This window comes from Ovis canadensis, chromosome 6, assembly GCF_042477335.2.
Source record: "Ovis canadensis isolate MfBH-ARS-UI-01 breed Bighorn chromosome 6, ARS-UI_OviCan_v2, whole genome shotgun sequence".
NCBI lineage: Eukaryota > Metazoa > Chordata > Mammalia > Artiodactyla > Bovidae > Ovis > Ovis canadensis.
Genome location: NC_091250.1, coordinates 120,152,563 through 120,176,340, shown reverse-complemented (window position 1 = coordinate 120,176,340; position 23,778 = coordinate 120,152,563). Strand labels below are relative to the sequence as shown.

At 45.5% G+C, this 23,778-nt stretch overlaps 1 protein-coding gene across 1 annotated transcript in view; it reads right to left on the bottom strand.

The window, feature by feature from the left end:
- The window catches only part of EVC2 (EvC ciliary complex subunit 2), a 157,839-nt gene that overhangs the window by 85,487 nt on the left and 48,574 nt on the right, over positions 1 to 23,778 (bottom strand). Inside the window, exons 8-9 of the mRNA XM_069593234.1 lie at positions 22,752 to 22,886; positions 19,967 to 20,106 (exon numbers count right to left, since the gene is read on the bottom strand). Of these exons, the coding sequence (XP_069449335.1) occupies positions 19,967 to 20,106; positions 22,752 to 22,886 (275 nt within the window). The remainder of the gene's footprint in view (positions 1 to 19,966; positions 20,107 to 22,751; positions 22,887 to 23,778) is intronic.

Sequence of the window (23,778 nt, the reverse complement as noted above, 5' to 3'; positions counted from 1 at the left end):
GGGTATTATCAGAGTCTGGGATGATGTATCTCTGTGGAACAGAATGAGTTTCTGGGTTGCTTCTGACACCCCCTTTTCTGGCCGCTCTCTGAGGCTGGTGCCAGACCATTGTGGATGGTGACGTGCAGATGGTGGCCCGGGACAGGACCCTAAGAGTCTGTGAGAAGCACCACCACCCTCAGCGCAGCTGGCCCTACCAGCCAGAATGCACAAAGTTCCATCACTGAAGCTGACTGATGGAAATGGCTGGTGCTGGGGAGGGGCCGTGTGTGTCTTGCCTCTGTCTGTGATCCATCCACATGGGAAGTGAAGGAGAACTGGAGCAGGAATCCCCTGAAGTCAGTTGTGGAGAGAGTCCAAATGCAGGGCTGGTTATGCCTCCAGCTAAAAGCCACATCCTCCAGCCTAGGTTTTCTAAGTAAAAAAAGGGTGATTTTTGTGGCTCGGCTGGACAACATGCCTGAGGTATGTCTTATTTCCCAACTGGTTCGGAACTCAAGGTGGCGGGAGACGGGAGTTCCTTACTGACCCCTCAGACACGCCCAATTGTTGAGATGATTCCTTTTATGGCTAAGAAATTCCTAAGAGGATGCATGAACCTCGTGGTCTGGAAGGAGTCGGGTGGAGAAAGTGAGATGCTGAGTCAGAGAGCATACCCATCACACTTGCGGAGGTTAGTGAAGTGTGATAGTCGCTCAGTAGTGCCTGACTCTGTGACCCCATGGACTGTATAGCCTGCCAGGCTCCTCTGTCCATGGAATTCTCCAAGCCAGAATACTGGAGTGGGTAGCCTTTCCTTTCTCCAGGAGATCTTCCCAACCCAGGGATCAAACCCAGGTCTCCCCCACTGCAGGTGGATTCTTTACCATCTGAGCCACCAGGGAAGCCCAGGTTAAATGGACCATTTATAACTACCTGCACACAGCAGAGACACTGTGGCGGGGATGGGGTGGAGGGTGCAATTCAATGATCTTCCCAGCCCGCGCCTTCTCCTTGTGCTGCATTCATCTGTGTGAGATGATTCACCCTGTGGATGGCTGCATCTTGGGTCCTCCCTTGGCTTGGCTTCCTCTCTAGCACCTCATTCAGCTTGGTGCCAAGCACTCAGTGGGAGCTTGGTAAACACTTGCTGAGAGGAGCTTGCTGGACACACGTTCTCCAACAAACTGTCACCTAGCTGGGGAGACGAGTGACGGTCACCATGGCAACCAGACTGGTGTTGCCGCTGCTCTGCTTGGCAGCAGCCTCACTGTAGCCTGCCAGGCTATGAAAATCCCTCTCTGGCTTGTTGGGTCCTTATGGGACCCCGTGGCAAAGCACAGGCATGAGGACAGGGCTGCTTCCAGTTCAGTTGGCCTGGGTAGCAAAATGCTTGGTCATTTGATGCTCTGGGTGAACTCGATCCTTCCAGAAACCTAGAAACAGCCTAGACTTGGGTTATCTTGTCAGAAGCCCATTCACCTTCTAATAGTGTCCCGATGACCCTTCAACACCCAGCACAAATTTCAGCCACTCATTCATTCACAAGACGATTGCTGATGCTTATCTAGTGCCACCAGACTGGTTCCTCCCGAGGGCTCGGGGGTCTAATGTGGAAACAGACACAGCCTGAGTATCACAGAACCACGGGGCAAGGGCCCAACGGGAGCCCAGGATCAGGAGCAATGAGTGGCTCTTGTTTGTGTCCCCATCGTGTGGCACAGTAACTTACACAAGCTATTAACAGATGCTTAATCAATACAGGAAGAAAATGGAAAGAAGGCGGGGTTGGAGAGGGAAGGAGAGGGAGGGAAGGAAAGGGAAGGGAATGAGCTATCCTCAAAGATATTTAGGATTTGAGAAGAGGGGGATTCCCTGGTGGTCCAGTGGTTAAGACTCCAAGCTTTCACTTCTGAGGGTCCAGGTTCAATCCCAGATCGGGGAACTAGGATCCCCACAAGGCAAGCAGCATGGCCAAATAAAAAAGAATTTGGGAAGAGAAGAGGAGGGAGCTTTTTATTGGCTCCCTAAAACTCACTACCACCCTACAAGTCTCCAGTGGAACATCTGGCCCGAGGTGATGAGGTGCAGCTCTTCAAGGCCATAAGTATTTTCTGAGCCCCTGCCATCTACAAGTCACCATTTATGTCCCAGTCCCACTGAGGGCAATGCAGGTCAGTTCAGTTCAGTTCAGTCACTCAGTCGTATCCAACTCTTTGCGACCCCATGAATCGCAGCATGCCAGGCCTCCCTGTCCATCACCAACTCCCGGAGTTCACTCAGACTCATGTCCATCGAGTCAGTGATGCCATCCAGCCATCTCATCCTCTGTTGTCCCCTTCTTCTCCTGCCCCCAATCCCTCCCAGCATCAAAGTCTTTTCCAATGAGTCAACTCTTAGCATGAGATGGCCAAAGTACTGGAGTTTCAGCTTTAGCATCATTCCTTCCAAAGAAATCCCAGGGTTGATCTCCTTCAGAATGGATTGGGGGGGGGTGTGCAATGTCATGGGGAGGGCCACCCTCACCTGGATCGGGGCCCCTTTCCCTCCTAGGGAGTCTCCTCTTGCTCAGTCCGAGAAGAATCTTCATCAAATGGTCTGTAAGCAACAAGGAAGACCAGAGGGCACTAGCCTCGGGTCAGAGACCCGGATTTGAGCCCTGGACCAACCACTTCTTTTTTTTTAATTTTATCTTTGGCTGTGCTGGGCCTTCATGTCTACACACAGGCTTTCTCTAGTTGGGGCGAGCAGGGGCTCCTCTTCAATGCGGTGCGTGGGTTTCTCATTGCTGTGGGCTCTCTCGTGCAGCACAGGCTCTAGGGTGCAGGCTTCAGTAGTTGAGGCACATGGTCTTAGTTGCCCTGCCGCATGTGGATTCCTCCCCAACCAGAGATTGAACCCATGTCCCCTGCATTGGCAGGTGGATTCTTAACCATGGACCACCAGGGAAGCCCCTCAACCACTTCTTAATGGAAAGAAGACCAACCCCAGTGGCCCTTGTCTGAAGAGAACCCTCAGGAACATTCCAGAAACAATGCTATGACTCACCTTCTTGAACCCTTCAACCCAGTTCTCACTTCTTCCTGTGAGTCCTCAAGCCTCCACTTCCTCCCTCATTCTCCTGAGATTTCCTGATCACTTCTTGGAATAATGGCCATTCAAAGACATCAGGTCCTCCCGGAAATCTGTCAATGCAGCCTTTTATGAAAAATGGGTCTTTGCAGATGTAGGTGAAGGACCATGACTTGGGGAGACCATCCTGGATTACCCAGTAGGCCCTCAATCCAATCAAGAGTGTCTTTCTAGGAGAGAGGCAGAGGGCAACTGGATGCATACAGAAGAGGAGAAGCCAAATGGAGGCAGAGACTGCAGTGATGTGGCCACAAGTGAAGGACTGCTGGCCCCCGCCCCGTGGATGCTGGAAGAGGCAGGAACGACCCTCCCCAGGAGGATTTACAGAGAGGCAGCTCCATCAACTTCAGCCCAGTGGAACTGCCTTTGGACTTCTGGTCTCCAGGACTGTGGGACAATAAGTTTCTGCTGCTTGGCACCATCTAGCTGATGGTACTTCCTGACAGCAGCCACAGGAGGCACCACACTCCCTTTGTCCCTCTCCTGCTCACCTGGAAAAGCCCTTCCCATGCAGAGCAGGGGGCTGTCCATGGTCCTAGCACCCTATGAGGCAGGCACGGTTATCCCCATTTTATAGATAAGGCAACCAGAGTCACCCAAGAGCTAGTGGCAGAGCTGGGACCCAAACCAGGCAGTCGGGTTGCTGAACTTGAGTTCCTAAGCCCTGGGCTCTACCACCACCCTTCGGTGGTCTCTGCAGGGGAGGTCGCCTCCTCCAGGCAGGCTGGAAACCCCTGGCCTCAAATGGGCCCTCCACCTGCCCGGTGATTCTTTGGAGTTTCTCTAGTAAACCACTTCTTCCTCCGGCAGGACTGCTCCATATTTCCTACAGTCCTCCCCACACTTCCCCTCCCTGGTGTCCTTAGCGGTTCTTCCTTGAGAAACTTCAGAAAGGCACGTGCTGTGTTTACACCTCCTACACTTCCCACCACACACCTGCACGCACCTGCATTTGCTCTGGGTCTTCCTTCCCTGTGTGATGGGTGATATGCCTCTCCAGTGCTTTCAATGGAGCCCTGGTTCCATCTCCTCACACCTCAATGACCTCTTCTCTGCAACTATCCCTGCTTTCTCCTGCACCCTCCATCTCCCCTCCTTTGTGCTGGACCATCCCCATCAGAATGCTAAGATGCTCTGGCATCAGCCTTAAGCATTCCCTCTCATGGCTCCATGTTCTTCTTAAGCTCTGGCTCCATTTCTCTGCTCCCAGTCATAGCACAGCACCTTGAAGAAGCCATCCATATATCTTGTTGCCATTCTACTCATCCTATCCTGGCTTCCTACCTCTGCCTCTCCCCCAAAGCTGCTCTGATCATCGATGATATCCCAGCGGCCAAAAGCAAGACACTTGACTGAACTCCAGGCAATACTAGACATGGTCCGTCATTCCATTTATTTTCTGGAAGCCCCCTTCTCTTGACTTTCCTGACTTCCTTGTTCTCCTGGGTTCTTCTTACCTTTCTGACTTCTAAATGCCGGCATTCTTTAGGGGACCATCCTGGTTCCGTCCCCTCCCTGTCCTCCCCATAGGTTCCTCCATCAACCCCCTCTATTTGGCACCTCCATCCAGACTTCCACCTGGTAACAGACATACACAGCTGACCGCCACTTGACGTTGTCATCTGGGTGTCTCAAAGGCACCTTTCAGTTGCCATGTCCAAAACTAACTTCCAGTCTTTTCCTCAAAATGCAATCCTGTCCTCTTCCTTCATCTTAGGAAATAACATCACAGTCTCCCAGTTGGTCAGGCTGAAACTTAGCATCACCTCTGATGGCACTTTCTTCCTCAAGTCTCACTCTCCACCCCTCAGCAGGTCCTGCTGAGTCTCCCTCATTTGCTCCTTGATTTCTTGTGTACATATGAAGCCTGTAAGACGGACATCTGACAGAATTACAAAACATCCCAGGGGGTCTGGTTTGAGGAGGCTTGCACTTTCTCCTAATCTTTGCCATCAAGTTAACCGCAGTATGTATATAAAAAATGTATCATATGATTGGCACATAAAAAAAACTACTTGATAACAGGCAGATCTTTGGGTTGGCTTTACTGAGCTGCGCAGCTACTGTTCTTTATAGAGACTGAAGGTTTGTGACAAGCTGGTGTCGAGTAACTCTATCGGTACCATTTTTCCAACACCGTTTGCTCACTTCCCGTCTCTGTGCTGCATTTCTGGCAATTCTTACAATATGTGAAATGTTTTCATCGTCATATACTTATGGTGATCTGTGATCAGTAATCTGTGACGATACTACTGGAATCAATCCGTAGCACCACTCTAGCACCCAGACAAGATGGCAAACCCAACCGATAAATACCATGTGTGTGTTCCATCTGCACCACCGACTGGCTGTTCCATCACTCCTCTCCCTTTCCTCAGGCCTCCATATTCTCTCAGACACAACAAGATGGAAATGAGGCCAAACAATAACTCCACAATGGCCTTGAAGGGTTCAACAGAGAGGAAGTTCTGTCTCTCACTTTAAATCAAAGGCATTTTTTAACAATAAGGTATTTTTAAATCAAGGTATAGACATTGTTTTCTTAGACATAATGCCATTGCACATTTAATAGACAAGAATATAATGGAAACATAACTTTCTTATGCACTGAGAAACCAAAAAAAATTCATGGAACTCACTTTATCTTGATAGCCTGGAACCAAAGCCACAGTAACTCTCTGGTGTGCCTCTACACGTATTTAAAAGCCTCGGTTTTACAAATACTCTTTGAACACACACTTAATACAAAACAAAATTTTGAGGCAGTTCACATGGTGATGTTGGTATCATTAAAAGACAGCAATAAGCTTCCATTTAATAAAAGAGGAAATAAACGCAGACCTAGACTTACTTTCTTATTTTTCTTTTCCTCTCTAGAAAAATCTAAGCTCAAGCTTTAAAAAGCTGTTCTGTCAATAGAAGAGTGAATTTGAAAGCACTCAGGCCTAGGACCAAATCCATTACCTCTTATGTGACCTCAGGCAAAACCAATAAACCTTCTGGAACATCAGCTTCTTTCGTTAGAGTTGTGAGAATTAAGAAAGATCAGGGTATGAGGTGCTTGGCGGTGGTCAGGGCAAGAACAAGAAAGGAGCTAAAACTCTGTGGGCATGCCATGCTTCCAGAAGCTTCCAGGACCGGCCAGTCTGGTCAGTTCCTCCTTCCCACCCCACCCCCCACCCCAACCCCAGCCCACCTGGGGCTGAGCCACCTCCATTATAATAGTCAAGGAGCATGATAAAAATCAGAGGAAATATTCCTTCCTCAAACCCTCTCTGTTTGAGGCAGCCTATGAATAAACAATGTAAAAGATAAACAACCAAGCAAACCAAGGAAATGTCCTTTGAGAAAAATAAATCAGCAAAACAGAGCAAAGTTATGGCTCTGATGGGTCTCGGAAATGAGGTGACAATCAAATCACCAGCATGTTTAGAATCCCAGCTAAACCTCACGGAACAATTACAAATGGGATAAGTGATTTGCTGGAGGAAAAAAAATCTGTTTAGTGGGGAGGTCGTCACAGGTTCCCATACATACTAAGCCCCTGACATTCTGAGTGACATTTTCTTTCTGGGAGATTCTAAGCTTGACATAAGTCAAGATGGAAAGATTAAAAGTAATTGGCAATGCTAGGATTTTGTAAATAATTGCCAGGTCCCAAAATAAGCATCCAACCACAATGCCTGAAACAGAACTGGCATTCAATAAAAATTGCATGTTGGGATGGGGAGGGAGGGCAGAGAGATGGGGGAAGGAAGGGAGGAGAAAACTTAGTTTCCTAGTTAGGACTTTCAGGTCATGCTTGATACAAAGATTAATATTCTTTGGACAAAATAAGATCAGTTCTGAGTGAGAAATTTAAGTCCAGAGCTACTAAGTAATTTACAAGAATAAAATCTTGGTGAACCTCAATTTCCCTATTACATTCACACACCAGTATCAGAAAATTGCAGCAGCTACAACACAAGAGAAGACTCTACACATGGACATCACCAGATGGTCAACACTGAAATCAGATTGATTATATTCTTTGCAGCCAAAGATGGAGAAGCTCTATAGAGTCAGCAAAAACAAGACCAGGAGCTGACTGTGGCTCAGATCATGAACTCCTTATTGCCAAATTCAGACTTAAATTGAAGAAAGTGGGGAAAACCACTAGACCATTCAGGTATGACCTAAATCAAGTCCCTTGTGATTATACAGTGGAAGTGAGAAACAGATTTAAGGGACTAGATCTGATAGATAGAGTGCCTGATGAACTACAGACAGAGGTTCATGACATTGTACAGGAGACAGGGATCAAGACCATCCCCATGGAAAAGAAATGCAAAAAAGCAAAATGGCTGTCTGAGAAGGCCTTACAAATAGCTGTGAAAAGAAGAGAAGCAAAAAGCAAAGGAGAAAAGGAAAGATATAAGCATCTGAATGCAGAGTTCCAAAGAAGAGCAAGGAGAGATAGAAAGCCTTCTTCAGAGATCAATGCAAAGAAATAGAGGAAAACAACAGAATGAGAAAGACTAGAGATCTCTTCAAGAAAATTAGAGATACCAAGGGAACATTTCATGCAAAGATGGGCTCGATAAAGGACAGAAATGGTATGGACCTAACAGAAGCAGAAGATATTAAGAAGAGGTGGCAAGAATACACAGAAGAACTCTACAAAAAAGATCTTCACAACCCAGATAATCACAATGGTGTGATCACTCACCTAGAGCCAGACATCTTGGAATGTGAAGTCAAGTGGGCCTTAGAAAGCATCACTACGAACAGAGCTAGTGGAGGTGATGGAATTCCAGTTGAGCTATTTCAAATCCTGGAAGATGACGCTGTGAAAGTGCTACACTCAATATGCCAGCAAATTTGGAAAACTCAGCAGTGGCCACAGGACTGGAAAAGGTCAGTTTCCATTCCAATCCCAAAGAAAGGCAATGCCAAAGAATGCTCAAACTACCGCACAATTGCACTCATCTCACACGCTAGCAAAGTAATGCTCAAAATTCTCCAAGCCAGGCTTCAGCAATACATGAACCGTGAACTTCCAGATGTTCAAGCTGGTTTTAGAAAAGGCAGAGGAACCAGAGATCAAATTGCCAACATCTGCTGGATCATGGAAAAAGGAAGAGAATTCCAGAAAAACATCTATTTCTGCTTTATTGACTATGCCAAAGCCTTTGACTCTGGATCACAATAAACTGTGGAAAATTCTTCAAGAAATGGGAATACCTGACCACCTGACCTGCCTCTTGAGAAACCTATATGCAGGTCAGGAAGCAACCATACGGTGAAAGTGATTAGTCAACGACCCTCTTCCTTAAGATATGGATTGTCTTCTGGCCTTATGACCCCTTACTCCTTGTTTCCTTGGTAACTTGTAAGTCTGGTCTTTTGATCTTTATCTTTGCTGAAAAAGCTACCTTGTAAAACAGTATATATACTCACACAAAGTTCAATAAAGCACCCTTGTTCCACTAGAGACTTGGGTCCCTGTGTCCTTCTTTCTCTTTCTATCTGACTAAGTTCTTTGGAGCATGGAAACCTGCCAACCTCACTTTCCTGCCCAGGCTTTCAAGACCTCCTCGAGAGGACGCCCTGTGCCTTCATGAGTGGTACAAGCCTTGTTCTAGGGCTTTATTGGTTTTCTACATAACCCAGGGAATATTAGTCTCTTTCCCTCTTTCACTTTCTTATTGTTGACTCCGGACCACCAGGTTCCGGTCCATTAAAGGACCGCAATACTACTCATTTTCAAGTTTTGGAAGAAAACAGACTTTTAGTTATGAAATACACTAATAATCATCTGCTCATACCACTTAATATCATTAGTGCTAAGTCGCTTGAGTTGTGCCCAACTCTGTGTGATCCCATGAACTGTAGCCTGCCAGGTTCCTGTGTCTATGGGATTTTCCAGGCAAGAATACTGGAGTGGGTTGCCATGCCCTCCTCCAAGGGATCATCCCGACCCAGGGATCAAACCTGTGTCTCTTATGTCTGCTGCACTGGCAGGCAGGTTCTTTACCACTAGTGCCATATCATTAGCGATATTTACAAATCTCTCGCAGTAACTGCCCCTTTCTCCCTTTCCACCCTCTCGGACAGTGTGGCAAATTTAAATTTGTCACCCTTGGCATTCTGATTAGGGAATTAAGCTAAAATGAAAGATCACATCTGAATGGCTGCACAACCTTGACACCCAGAAATGGATTAGCAGGCCTAATTCCAGTGGGGTGTGAAGTCAGCCTGGGACTCGTGAAGCTGGCAACCTGGCCTGCACCAAGGCACTCACTCAGCTGGGAAGGAGCCCCCTTTCAAGCAGGAGGAAAGTCCCTCTCTACTTAGAACACTGCCTCAGCCCACACAGTGCTGGGAATCGACACAACAGAGTTCTCCTCTCCAGGTAATGAATAGTCCCTCTAAAGATACGGAGGCCACACTTTCTGTTTCTGGTTGGATCTTGGGTCCATCTCTATGAGCCACCCATTTCCAGGGAGATAGGATCACTCAGCTGCTCGATTTTGCCTCTGAGTTTGTAACTAAGCAGGACACTATGGGGCTGAGTGACAGTCAGCCAGCAGATTGTGACCCATGTGCCCAGCCGGGAGAAACAGAGTGGGTTTGAAACCTGTCCTCTCATAGACTACCGTGTATCCTGGAGCAAGCCCCTTAACCTTAACTTCTCATCTGTAAGGTGGCAAAAAGAGTGTTACCTGCTTCCTAGGGTTCTTATGAGGATTACACATATTTGTAAAGTTCTTAGAACCGTGTCTGGCTACGTGTTCAAGTACACATACATAGAACACTAGAAAGGCTTCCCAAAGTGGTGCTAGCGGTAAAGAACCACCCGCCAATGCAGGAGATGTAAGAGACATGGGTTCGATCCTTGGTTGGGAAGACCCCCTGGAAGAGGGCATGCCAACCCACTCCAGTATTCTTGCCTGGAAAATCCCATGGACAGAGGAGCCTGGCTTGTTGCAGTCCATGGGGCTGCGAAGAGTCGAACATGACTGAAGCAGCTTAACATACATGCAGGCAAAACACTCTAGGTTCAATAAATAAAAAGAAATGGATTGTGGTGGAGGACATCAGCATCATGGTGGAGTGAGACATTCCCTTTTGCCTCCGCTTCAATCTATCATCAGTAAAATACCCACAAGGCAACAAAGGTGTCTTCGCCCAACAGGATGTCAGAGAATTCCACACACCTGTACATCTGAAGGTGGACACACAGGAACAGACAGAGAAGGCAGACCCAGGGGAACAGCAGAGTTGATGCCTGTGGTCCTGGTCTCCCCAGCCCTGGCAGATGAGCCCACAGCCCCATACTGCCCTGTAGCACCAGGAAGAGGCAGCACAGACAAGGACAACCTGGCTGCAGCAGTGCCCATGGCTACAGGGAACTGGGCAATGACAGCGGACCTGGGACCCTGTCCCTCCAGCCTCTGAGTTACCCATGACTCTGGTCCCCCAGCTCTCTACCCACAGCAGGAGAGCCCATAAACCTTACAACACTGGACGTGCTAGAGGTGCCCATGTGACTCCAGCTCCTTCCCACCTGAACCCTCCCCCATAGTGGCTGAGCCTGCAACTTAGGGGTTCCTAGAGGTGGCAGAAGAGCCCCTCTTCCTGGTAGCAGCACCAGTGATGCTGGCAACAGCAAGGCACCAAGTAACCAGAAGCACAAGGCGTGATGATGAGGACACAGAGCCACACCTCTGACAAGGGCAGTGGAGGACTGCTGTCTATTGCTATTGCTAAATCACTTCAGCTGTGCCTGACTCTGTGCAACCCAATGGACTGTAGCCCGCCAGGCTCCTCTGTCCATGAGGATTCTCCAGGTAAGAATAATGGAGTGGGTTGCCATGCCCTCCTCCAGGGGATCTTCCTGACGCAGGGACTGAACCCACGTCTCTTATGTCTGCTGCGTTGGCAGGCGGGTTCTTTACCACTAGTGCCACCTGGGAAGGATGAAAAGTGTTAATTCTTAAGTCTATCTAGAGGCAGCTCAGAATCAATCAAAAAGATGTTTGCTACTTCAAGTGCACTGGCAGAGGAACAACTCACCGAGCACCACGAAGAACCACAAAAAGAAAATGACAATTCTTCAGAAACCAAACTCAGAGTCATGGAATACTGAGATCTAATGCATTAAGAATTCAAAATAGCTGTCATGAAGAAACTCAGTGCGCTACAAGAAAACTCAGAAAGGCAGTTCAGTGGACCAAGGAACAAAATTAATAAGCAGGAGGAATACTTTACCAAACTCAAAAAAAGAACCAGACAGAAGTTCTGGAGCTGAAGAACTCATACGCAAGGTAAATAATGCATTAGAAAACATTGGAAATGGAGCAGCCTACATGGAAGAGAGAATTAGCAAGCCCAAAAATAGACATCTAGAAATGATACCGGTAAGAAGGTGAAAGAGAAACAAGATGTTAAAAAAGAGGGAAATTCTAGGAGAGTTATTCAGCTCATTTGGGAAGGGTAACATTAGCATGATGAGCATCCCAGGGAAGAGAGGAAGAAAGGAACAGAGAGTTTGCTTAAAGAAATGATAACAGAAAATTCACAAAGCTGGGAAAGGAATTAGATAGACAAGCCTATGAGCTAATTATCTTGAGGTAAAACGACCTTCTCTAAGACACATTACATTAAAATTGTTGAAAGTCAATGACAAGGAAAGAAATTTAAAGCCAGCCAGGGTAAAAAGGACAGCAACCTTCAAAGGAACCACTGTTAGGCTATCAGCAGGTTTCTCAGCAGACACTTTACAGGCCAGGAGGGAGCAGAATGACATTCTCGAAACACTGAAAGATAAAAACTGTCATCCAAGAATACTCTATCCAGCCAGGTTATAAGTCAGACATGAAGAAGAAATTAAAGGCTTTCTGAGGCAAACAACAGCTGAGGGAGTTCATCACCACTAGACCTGGCCTACAAGAAGGGTTGAAAGGATCCTTTTGACCAGAAACAAAAAGGCAAAGTAGCCAAAAGCTTGAGTAAGGTGATAAACAGAATGAGAAAATTGTAACTCTTTCCCAGAATAGGTTTTAAGACATTTTGTTACAGCTAAAGGTTAAAGGAGGGGGGAAAGCAGAAGAAACAATGATAACTACTTCAGTTTCATAACTCACAACATATAAATGGATAATTTGAGAAAACAAAAAAATAAAAGGGAAAGAAGAAAAAGATGGAACCCAGGCAGTGATATTATCAGCATGTGTGTGCTCAGTCATGCCTGACTCTTTACGACCTTGTAGACGGAGAATGCAGTGGCATCCCACTCTAGTACTCTTGCCTGGAAAATCCCGTGGACGGAGGAGCCTGGTGGGCTGCAGTCCATGGGTCGCCAAGAGTCAGACATGACTGAGCGACTTCCCTTTCACTTTTCACTTTGATGCATTGGAGAAGGAAATGGCAACCCACTCCAGTGTTCTTGCCTGGAGAATCCCAGGGACGGGGAGGCCTGGTGGGCTGCCGTCTATGGGGTTGCACAGAGTCAGACACAACTGAAGTGACTTAGCAGCAGCGGCTGCAGACAGTAGCCCACGAGGCTCCTCTGTCCATGGGATTCTCCAGGCAAGAATACTGGTGTGGGTTGCCATTTCCTTCTCCAGGGGATCTTCCTGACCCAGGGATCGAACCTGTATCTCGTGCACTGCACGTGGATGCTTTACTGCTGAGCCATGGGAATCCCCATCAGGAAAAGACGACTATTTTATCTATGAGAAGTTTTACACAAACATCACGGTAACAACAAAACATAAATCTAGAAGAGAAAGACAAAAAATAAAAAGGAGGACACTGAGAAAACATCAGAGAAAACCATCAAATCAAAATGGCAGACAGAAACACAAGGAGAAAAAAAAAAAAACCACAGCGGAGAGATTGAGCAACCAGAAAACAAAATTGTAGTATTAAGTCTTCATCTATCCATAACAACCTTAAATGTAACTGGGTTGAATTCACCAATCAAAAAGCATACAGCGGTTGGATGGATTAAAAAACAGGACTCAACTACATGCCGCCTCCAAGCGACCCACATCAGCTCTACAGACGAACACAGGTTCAAAGCGAAGGAACAGAGGATGCTACTGTTAGCAAATGATGGCCCAAAAGGGTGTGTCAGTTCAGTTCAGTTCAGTCTCAGTCGTGTTTGACTCTTTGCGACCCCATGAATTGCAGCACGCCAGGCCTCTCTGTCCATCACCAACTCCCAGAGTTCACTCAGACTCGCGTTCATCGAGTCCATGATGCCATCCAGCCATCTCATCCTCTGTCGACCCCTTCTTCTCTTGCCCCCAATCCCTCCCATCATCAAAGTCTTTTCCAGTGAGTCAACTCTTCTCATGAGGTGGCCAAAGTCCTGGAGTTTCAGCTTTATCATCATTCCTACCAAAGAAATCCCAGGGTTGATCTCCTTCAGAATGGACTGGTTGGATCTCCTTACAGTCCAAGGGACTCTCAAGAGTCTTCTCCAACACCACAGTTCAAACCCATCAATTCTTCAGCGCTCAGCCTTCTTCACAGTCCAACTCTCACATCCATACATGACCACAGGAAAAACCATAGCCTTGACTAGACAGACCTTAGTCGGCAAAGTAATGTCTCTGCTTTTGAATATGCTATCTAGGTTGGTCATAACTTTTCTTCCAAGGAGTAAGTGTCTTTTAATTTCATGGCTGCAGTCACCATCTGTGGTGATTTTGGAGCCCAAAAAAATAAAGTCTGACACTGTTTTCACTGTGTCCCCATCTATTTCCCACGGAGTGATGGGACCGGATGCCAGGATCTTCGTTTTCTGAATGTTGAGCTTTAAGCCAACTTTTTCACTCTCCTCTTTCACTTTCATCAAGAGGCTTTTTAGCTCCTCTTCACTTTCTGCCATAAGGGTGGTGTCATCTGCATATCTGAGGTGATTGATATTTCTCCTGGCAATCTTGATTCCAGCTTGTGTTTCTTCCAGTCCAGCGTTTCTCATGATGTACTCTGCATAGAAGTTAAATAAGCAGGGTGACAATATACAGCCTTGACGTACTCCTTTTCCTATTTGGAACCAGTCTGTTGTTCCATGTCCAATTCTAATTGTTGCTTCCTGGCCTGCATACAGATTTGCCAGGCTCATATCAAGCAGAACAGACTTGAAGACAAAAATGGATAGCATATTATTATGAGGGTGAAAATTTATCAAGAAGATATAAAAGTTATTAATGTATTTGCACCTAACATAGGAGCACCAACATATATAAAACAATTATTAACAGACTTAAAGGGAGAAATGGGAGCTTCCCTCATGGCTCAGTGGTAAAGAACCCACTCACCAATGTAGGAAACATGGGTTACATCTCTGGGTCAACAAGATGTCCTGGAGGAGGAAATGGCAACCCATCCCAGTTCTCACCAGGAAAAATTACATGGACTTGCAGGCTACAGCCCATGGGGTTGCAAAGAGTAGAACATGACTAAGTGACTGAGCAGACACACACCCACAAAGGGAGAAATTATTTCACATGGTGTTGGAAGTCCTAGCCAGAATAATGAGGCAAGAAAAAAACTAAAGGATACAAATTGGAAAGAAAGAAGTAAAACTGTCACTATTTGCAGATGATATGACTTTATATATACAAAATCCTAAAGACTCCACCAAAAAACTGAAAGAAATAATAAACAAACACATAAAGTTGCAGGGTACAAAATTAACACCAAAAAAATCTGTTGCATTTCTATATGTTAACAATGAGCTACCAGAAAGAGACATGAAGAAGTAAATCCCATTTACAATTACAACACAAAATATAAAATAACTCAGAATAAATTTAACCAAAGCAGTGAAAAGACATGCACAGTGAAAAGTACAAAGCGCTGTTGAAAGAAACTGAAGAAGGCTCAAATAAATGGAAAGATATTCCATGCTAGTGGATTGAAAGGATGACCTTGTTAAAATATCCATATTACCTAAAGTAATCTACAGATTCAATGAAATCCCTATCAAAACCTCAAGGACATTTTTCACAGAAATAGAGCAAAAAATCTAAAATTTATATGAAATCATGAAGACTGAACAGTCAAAGCAATCCTGAGGAAAAACTAAAAATAAAGTTGCAGGTATCACAACCCCTGATTTCAGACTATGTTACAAAGCTACAGTAATCAAAACAGCATAGTACTGGCACAAAAACACAGATCAATGGGACAGAACTGAGAGCCCAGAAATAACTGCATGCACATATGGACAATTACTTTACAACACAGCAGCAAAGAACATACAACGGATAAAGGATAGTCTCTTCAATAAATGACGTTGGGAAAGCTGAACAGGCACATGCAAATAAAATGAAACTAGGCCACGACCTCACATCACGCTCCAAAATCAACTCAAAATGGACTGAAGACTAAAAGGTAAAACCTGAAACTATAAACGTCCTAGTGGAAAACAAAGGCAGTTCATTCTTGGTCATGGGTCTTGGCAACATCTGCCCAGGTATGTCTCTTCAGGCAAAAGAATCAAAAACAAAAATAAACAACTGGGACTACAGCAAACTAAAAAGATTCTGCACAGCAAAGAAAACTATCAACAAAATTAACAAACTATTCAATGGGAGAAGATATTTGCAAGCAATTATATCTAATAAGCAGTAATATCCAAAACATATAAAGAACTGATACAACTCAACAACAACAAGACTACCCACTAAAACATGGGTGGAACTGAATAGACATTTTTCAAAGAAGATACACAGATGGCTAACAGGCATGTGAAAACAATAGCATGAATTACTAGGGAAACACAAATTAAAACCACAGTGAGATATCACCTTGCACCTGTTAGAATGACTATTATCCAGTGAGTGCTGGTGGGAATGTTGGTTGGATAGCATCATCAGCTCAATGGACATGAGTTTGAGCAAACTCCTGGAGATAGTGAAGGACGAGGAAACCAGGTGTGCTGAAGTCCATGGGGTCACAAAGAGTCAGATGTGGCTGAGAAACTAAACAGCAATGGCCATTATGGAAAAGAGTCTGGAGATTCCCCCAAAAACTGAGAACAGAACCACCATATGATCCAGTTATCCCACTCTGGGGTATTTACCAAATAACATGAAACCATTAACTTGAAAAGATACATGCACTCCCATGCTTACTGCATCATTACCCACAACTGCCAAGTTATGGAAGCAACCTAAATGCCCACGAACAGACGGATGGATAATGGATGACAGATGAATGGCCCTGAACAGATGAATGGATAATGGATGACAGATGAATGGCCCTGAACAGATGAATGGATAATGGATGACAGATGAATGGCCCTGAACAGATGAATGGATAATGAATGTCCATCAACGGATGAATGGATAATGGAATACTACTCAGCCATAAAGAGATGAAATCTTTCCATTTGCAACAACACAGACGGATCTTGAGGGTATTATATAAGTGAAATAAGTCAGACGGAGAAGGAAAATACCATATGATTTCACTCATCTGTGGAATATAGAAAACAAACGAAAACACAAAACACATGAACAAAATCAAACAAAACCTAACTTGTAGATACAGAGAACAGAATCGTGGTTACTAGAGAGGAAGCTGCTGGGGGAAGATGAAATGGATAAAGCAGATCAACTCTATGGCGATGGATAGAAACTAAAATTTTGGTGGTGAACACACTGTAGATACTCACATAGATACTCTACTTCTCTGTATATATATATATATATACACACATATAAATAATAAATATATATATATATATCCGTTCAGTTCAGTTCAGTCGCTCAGTTGTGTCCGACTCTGCGACCCCATGAATCGCAGCACGCCAGGCCTCCCTGTCCATCACCATCTCCCGGAGTTGACTCAGACTCACGTCCATTGAGTCGGTGATGCTATCCAGCCATCTCATCCTCTGTTGTCCCCTTCTCCTCCTGCCCCCAATCCCTCCCAGCATCAGAGTCTTTTCCAATGAATCCACTCTTCGCATGAGGTGGCCAAAGTACTGGAGTTTCAGCTTTAGCATCATTCCTTCCAAAGAAATCCCAGGGCTGATCTCCTTTAGAATGGACTGGATGGATCTCCTTGCAATCCAAGGGACTCTCAAGAGTCTTCTCCAACACCACAGTTCAAAAGCATCAATTCTTCAGCGCTCAGCTTTCTTCACAGTCCAACTCTCACATCCATACATGACCACAGGAAAAACCATAGCCTCAACTAGACAGACCTTTGTTGGCAAAGTAATGTCTCTGCTTTTCAATATGCTATCTAGATTGGTCATAACTTTTCTTCCAAGGAGTAAGCGTCTTTTAATTTCATGGCTGCAGTCACCATCTGCAGTTATTTGGGAGCCCCAAAAAATAAAGACTGAAACTGTTTCCACTGTTTCCCCATCTGGTTGCCATGAAATGATGGGACCAGATGCCATGATCTTCGTTTTCTGAATGTTGAGCTTTAAACCAACTTTTTCACTCTCCACTTTCACTTTCATCAAGAGGCTTTTTAGTTCCTCTTCACTTTCTGCCATCAGGGTGGTGTCATCTGCATATCTGAGGTGATTGATATTTCTCCCAGCAATCTTGATTGCAGCTTGTGCTTCTTCCAGCCCAGCGTTTCTCATGATGTACTCTGCATAGAAGTTAAATAAGCAGGGTGACAGTATACAGCCTTGACATACTCCTTTTCCTATTTGGAACCAGTCTGTTGTTCCATGTCCAGTTCTAACTGTTGCCTCCTGACCTGCATACAGATTTCTCAAGAGGCAGGTCAGGTGGTCTGATATTCCCATCTCTTTCAGAATTTTCCACAGTTTATTGTGATCCACACAGTCAAAGGCTTTGGCATAGTCAATAAAGCAGAAATAGATGTTTTTTTGGAATTCTCTTGCTTTTTCCATAATCCAGCAGATGTTGGCAATTTGATCTCTGGTTCCTCTGCCTTTTCTAAAACCAGCTTGAACATCTGGAAGTTCACGGTTCACATATTGCTGAAGCCTGGCTTGGAGAATTTTGAGCATTACTTTACTAGCATGTGAGATGAGTGCAATTGTGTGGTAGTCTGAGCATTCTTTAGCATCGCCTTTCTTTGTGATTGGAATGAAAACTGACCTTTTCCAGTCCTGTGGCCACTGCTGAGTTTTCCAAATTTGCTGGCATATTGAGTGTAGCACTTTCACAGCATCATCTTCCAGGATTTGAAATAGCTCAACTGGAATTCCATCACCTCAACTAGCTTTGTTCATAATGATGCTTTCTAAGGCCCACTTGACTTCACATTCCAGGATGTCTGGTTCTAGGTGAGGGATCATACCATTGTGATTATCTTGGTCGTGAAGATCTTTTCTGTACAGTTCTTCTGTGTATTCTCGCCACCTCTTCTTAATATTTTCTGCTTCTGTTAGGTCCAGACCATTTCTGTCCTTTGTTGAGCCCATCTTTGCATGAAATGTTCCCTTGGTATCTCTAATTTCCTTGAAGAGATTTCTAGTCTTTCTCATTCTGTTGTTTTCCTCTATTTATATATACATATATAAAATATTAAATATTTACATAAATATACTGTACTTCTGTATATATACAGAGGTAGAAATATAATGTGGTACACATGAAACTTAAAAATGTTATAAACTAAAGTTAACTCAATAAGTAAAAAAGTAAAATAAAAATACTTAGATCTTGGTCCTTGAAGGTTAATAAATCACTAAATAGACAAAAAGAAAATAACTGAACCCAGTTTAGCCAACAGTCATATCACCTGGTCTGGATTCTCTCTCAATATGTCGCTTCCTTTCCTTCACTACACTACTCAAGACGCCAATCTACACATCAGTCATACTGAGTTACTGACACTTCACCAAACATATAATTTGCTCATTTCCTGTCTTGACATCTGCCCTGTCTTTCCTCTGCCTGAAAAGCCTTTCTTCTCTTAATCTACTTGAAAATCTTCAAGAATTAGTTAAAATATCTCTTCCTCTAGGAAGCATTTCTATGACCTGCTCAGAGGTAATTACCTTTTCTTTTGTGCTCAGCGAGCCCCAATTTTAGCATGGTACTCATCAAATTTTCATGATCACTTCAATTTCTGTGTTTGTCTTCCCACTAGGTCAGACTGCCTCACAGCTCACACTATGTTCTGTCTTTTTTCTTAAATACCAAGCATAGTCTTCAGGGCATGGCAGTTGTTTGATTATGACTCAGTTAAGTTCAGCTCAGTTCAGTCGCTCAGTCAGGTCAGACTCTTTGTGAGCCCATGGACTGCAGCACGCCAGGCTTCCCTGTCCATCACCAACTCCCAGAGCTTACTCAAACTCATGTACATTGAGTCAGTGATGGTATCCAACCATCTCATCCTTTGTCATCCCCTTCTCCTCCTGCCTTCAATCTTTCCCAGCATCGGGGTCTTTTCCAATGAGTCAGTTCTTAGCATCAGATGGCCAAAGTATTGGAGTTTCAGCTTCAGCATCAGTCCTTCCAATGAATATTCAGGACTGATTTCCTTTAGGATGGACTGGTTGAACCTCCTTGCAGTCCAAGGGACTCTCGAGTCTTCTCCAACACCACAGTTCAAAAGCATCAAATCTTCGGTGCTCAGCTTTCTTTATAGTCAAACTCTCACATTCAAACATAACTACTGGAAAAACCATAGCTTTGACTATGTGGACCTTTGTTGGCAAGGTAATGTTTCTTCTTTTTAATATGCTGTCTAGATTGGTCATAACTTTTCTTCCAAAGATTATGACTACTGAGTGACAAATGAATGATAAGAGGATGAATTAATGAATGAAATACACTCAGTGTTTGCTCTCATGCTGCTGTAGATAGAACATTCATGATATCCGTGGAAATATAATGGGACTCAGAATACTTACTCTTCTAAGGCTTGAAGCATGCTCCCGGGGTCCTCAGAAGACAGAATGTCTATCATTTGGTCATTGAGAGCGAGATCTTCATTCACACCATCAGCTGAGGTGAACTGGGAGTGCTCCAGCTTGTTTTCGTGATGTTGAACCTTCAAGAGAATTTCAGGAACAACAATTGAGCGGGCCTTCCTGTGAATGTCACATGCTGGAAAAGTCATGGGGGAATGTGGGGATCTGTGATCAGAGAACCTAGTTGGCCTCACCACTGGTGGTGAGCAGGCAAGACTCAGGCAGAACATTGCACTTTCCTGGGCCTCATTTTCTCATCAAAGAAATGGAATCATAATTCCAGTAGCCCTGCACAGACTTGTGTGGATAAAACAAAGCAGGGGATAGAAAGAGCTTTATAACAATAAAGATCTAATACAAATATTTCACCATCAGCATCATCATCATTGTTCCCCCATCCTCATCATCACCACCAACACCATCATATATCACCATCACCACCATCATCGCCACCAACACCATCATATTATCACCATCACCATCACCATCGTCATGGTGCAGAAGAATATTAAGAGATGGCAGATGGACTTCAACATCATAGATCTGGTTGGTTTCTAATCAGAATATAGAGTTGTCAGATGGAAGTGACATCAGAGATAATTAAGCTCAGTCCTTCAATTGGATAGATGATGTATCTGTGTTGCTCTCTGACATTACTAATGCTACAAAAATGCATAATAATTATACTAACATTTAAGAATTTCTGTCTCTGTGCCTTGTATGAGTTATATCATGAAAATGTTACACAAAATGTGTTGATGTCCCCACTTTACATACATGGAAAACGCAGCTCAGAGAGACGAAAATGACATTATTAGAGTTTACACAGTTCATAAAGAGCCTGCATGGTATTTGACCTGAAGTCTACCTAACTCTAAAGGCTACCTTCTGCTTTATAACACATTTTCTCCTTGGTCACCACCACAAAGAAAAAAAAATTTTTTTAATGTGGAAAGATTTCATATTGTGATGTTGGAAAAAAAAATACTACTAGAGTCTTCAGATCTTAAATCAAATTCACACTTTGCTTTCCTCCCCTGGTTGTAACAATCAGCCTTTAATTTCCAAGAAATGAATTCTGCTCCTTCATCGAAAGAGCAGGGAGAGTCTTGCTCATCTGTGATTGTTAACAGCTTTGGGAGAGTAAGTAGAATGTCTCATTAGATGGGCCATTTTTCTTTTCGTCACTTCTGCCTGTCAAGGAGATTGTGGGTTGACCTCACTATGAAATGACAAGTCTCCCCTCCAGGAAGTAGAGACAAAACGAACAACAGGTCAGGACTACCAGCCTCCAGAGGCGGGGTGTGTCTCTGGGAGCCAGGTCTCAGCCTATACTTGGCCACCTGAGGGCTGTTTAGCTTTACTGGACTCAGTTTTCTCACTACACGGAGAAGGAAAAAGATGACAAATGTTCCTTTCAAGTTGCTGGACCTCTGGGTGACAGTCACCCAGCATCATGGTCCTGCAGAAATGAACCTCAGGGTGCTCACTCCCCGCAGTGACTTCTCATCCGAGGACAGCAACCTGTTTCCCTGCCTCCGTCTGTCCATCCTCTGATTGGCTGCAGGGTGATGGTGGAGTCTCATTCCTTCACATGTTCACTAAGTGCCAAGTGCCAGGCTCCTTGCCAGGCAATGGGGATTACAGCAGCCAGCATCAGTCCTCCAACCATGACCCCTGCCCTTGCTCTTCCATGCCTTTGAGCCCAAGATCTGCCAGCCAAGACCTACATTTCTTTCCCTGAAGGCTCCTTCTGACCTTCAGAGCCCATGTCAGGGAAATAGGGCCTTTGTCCTGGCCCCCTCCCCACCCCTGTCCTCAACCAGCAGCATTTCATAACTCAATACCCATTCTCTTTCTCCCTTCAGGCAGGATGACTCTGAGGCTGGTTCTACACTGTCCCGAGTTCCCAGGTGGGATGAAGAAGCGCCTGGTACCCACAGTGGTAGCTTGACTGGCTGCCTTCCTTCCCACCTCACTCCCCCATCCCCTACATTTATTTCCTGGGGTCAGTTTCCATATAAACTATTTGCATTTGGATCCTGGTCTCAGGGTGTGCTTTCCGTGGGAACACAGACCAAGACAGGAACACAGAGAGTGAGGAGTTCACAGATGAGGATAAACGATGGGGAGGGGGGTGGTCCAGAAGCCAGGGCAGGAACCCAGAGGGAGGGCCCCTGACTCGGCCAGGAAGTGGCCAAGTGACGACTTCCAAGGAGAGGCAAGGCCAGAGATGAGTCTTACAGGACGTGTCAGAGTCCTGCTTATTGAAGAGCAGAGGGAGGATTACAGAAGCATCCTCTCTGAGTGTGGAGAGCTCAGTAGTCATCGTCTAGAGCGGGATGTTGGGGTGTGAAGCTGGACCACAGAGGGCTCTCTTTATAAACCATGCTAAGTCATCTGGGCTTCATCCTGAGGACGAAGGGCAGACCAGGACCTGAATCAGGGTGTGGCATGAATGCACAGTGGGCCACACAGGCAGGCACTCAGTGATTCAGCCAGAATTAGGGGTTCCTATCCTGGCCATCTGGTTAGAATCATCCAGGGATGATGGGGATGCCTCCCAGGAAAGCAGTCCGAGTCTCTGCAGGAGGGCCTAGCTGTGAGCATGCATCACAGTTCCCCAGGGGTCCTGACATCCATGCAGAGTTGAGGGATAAACTTGAACCCCACATCTACCACCAACCAGCTGCCCTCCAGGAAGAAGATGTGAGTGGATTCCCACCTGATGTCTGCTAAGCGAGCTTCCCTTCACACACTGGTATCGAACCATGAAGAAAAGCACAGCCCAGGTCAGCACCAGGGAGAGGATGAAGGCCACGCAGAACCCTGCTGCGTGGAGGCCGTGGTTTGGCAGAACCTGTGGGGATAAGAGAGAGAAACAGATCTGTTCGTGGTCACACTTCACATCTTTCAAGGCAAGTTACGACTGAGTTAGAGAAGAATAAGAACAGAGTCAGTGAGACCAGCCTGGGTTTGGATGGAGCTTTGCCTCCTATTAGCTGGTTTCCTTGGGACCACTGCTGAACCTCTTTGGGCCCAAGCACTTCAAGGAGCTGAGCATGGAGGCTTGCACATGACAGGACCATCCACCCCAAGGCTGGCACATCACAGGCACTCAGGAATGTTAAATTCCCAGTCGGGCAGAATTTCGCACAGGACAGAGGAAGAATCCATAGTGCCCTCAACTTCCCTCAAGGCTGTCCACTCCCCTGGCCCTGGGACCACTACCCATTAGTGTTGGAGCCCACTTTGGACGTCGGGGTCACTCTGGAGGATGCACGTGGCAGGGGCAGCATCACACAGCAGAAGGTAGCCCAATAAAGGACCATCCAGGGTGGGCTGCAGAACTCATGCGAGCTTCATTCAATGTGCCAAGCATACTCTCTCCTGGACGGCTTTCTCCGGGCTCCACTCTGTGACATCCTGGGACTAATGTGGATCCACCAATGGGCCAGGAGTGGCCAGCACCAAGTAACAACTGTGAGAAGCAGTAAGTTCTAGACTCCCCCCACATTCCACTCCTCCCTCCACCATCTCTTTGGGATCCAGAACGTGATACAAGACAGCAGCAGCTGCCATTTTCCTAAGCACTCAGCATGCGGCAGGCCTGGGGCCAAGGTCATGCTCTCACATCAGGGCTCACGTCAGAATCACCTGCAGGGTCTGTGTTCCACCCTCAGGGATTCTGCGTCACCAGACCTTGGGCAGCAACCGAAAAGAAGCATTTCTAGCAAGTTCCCAGGGGTTGC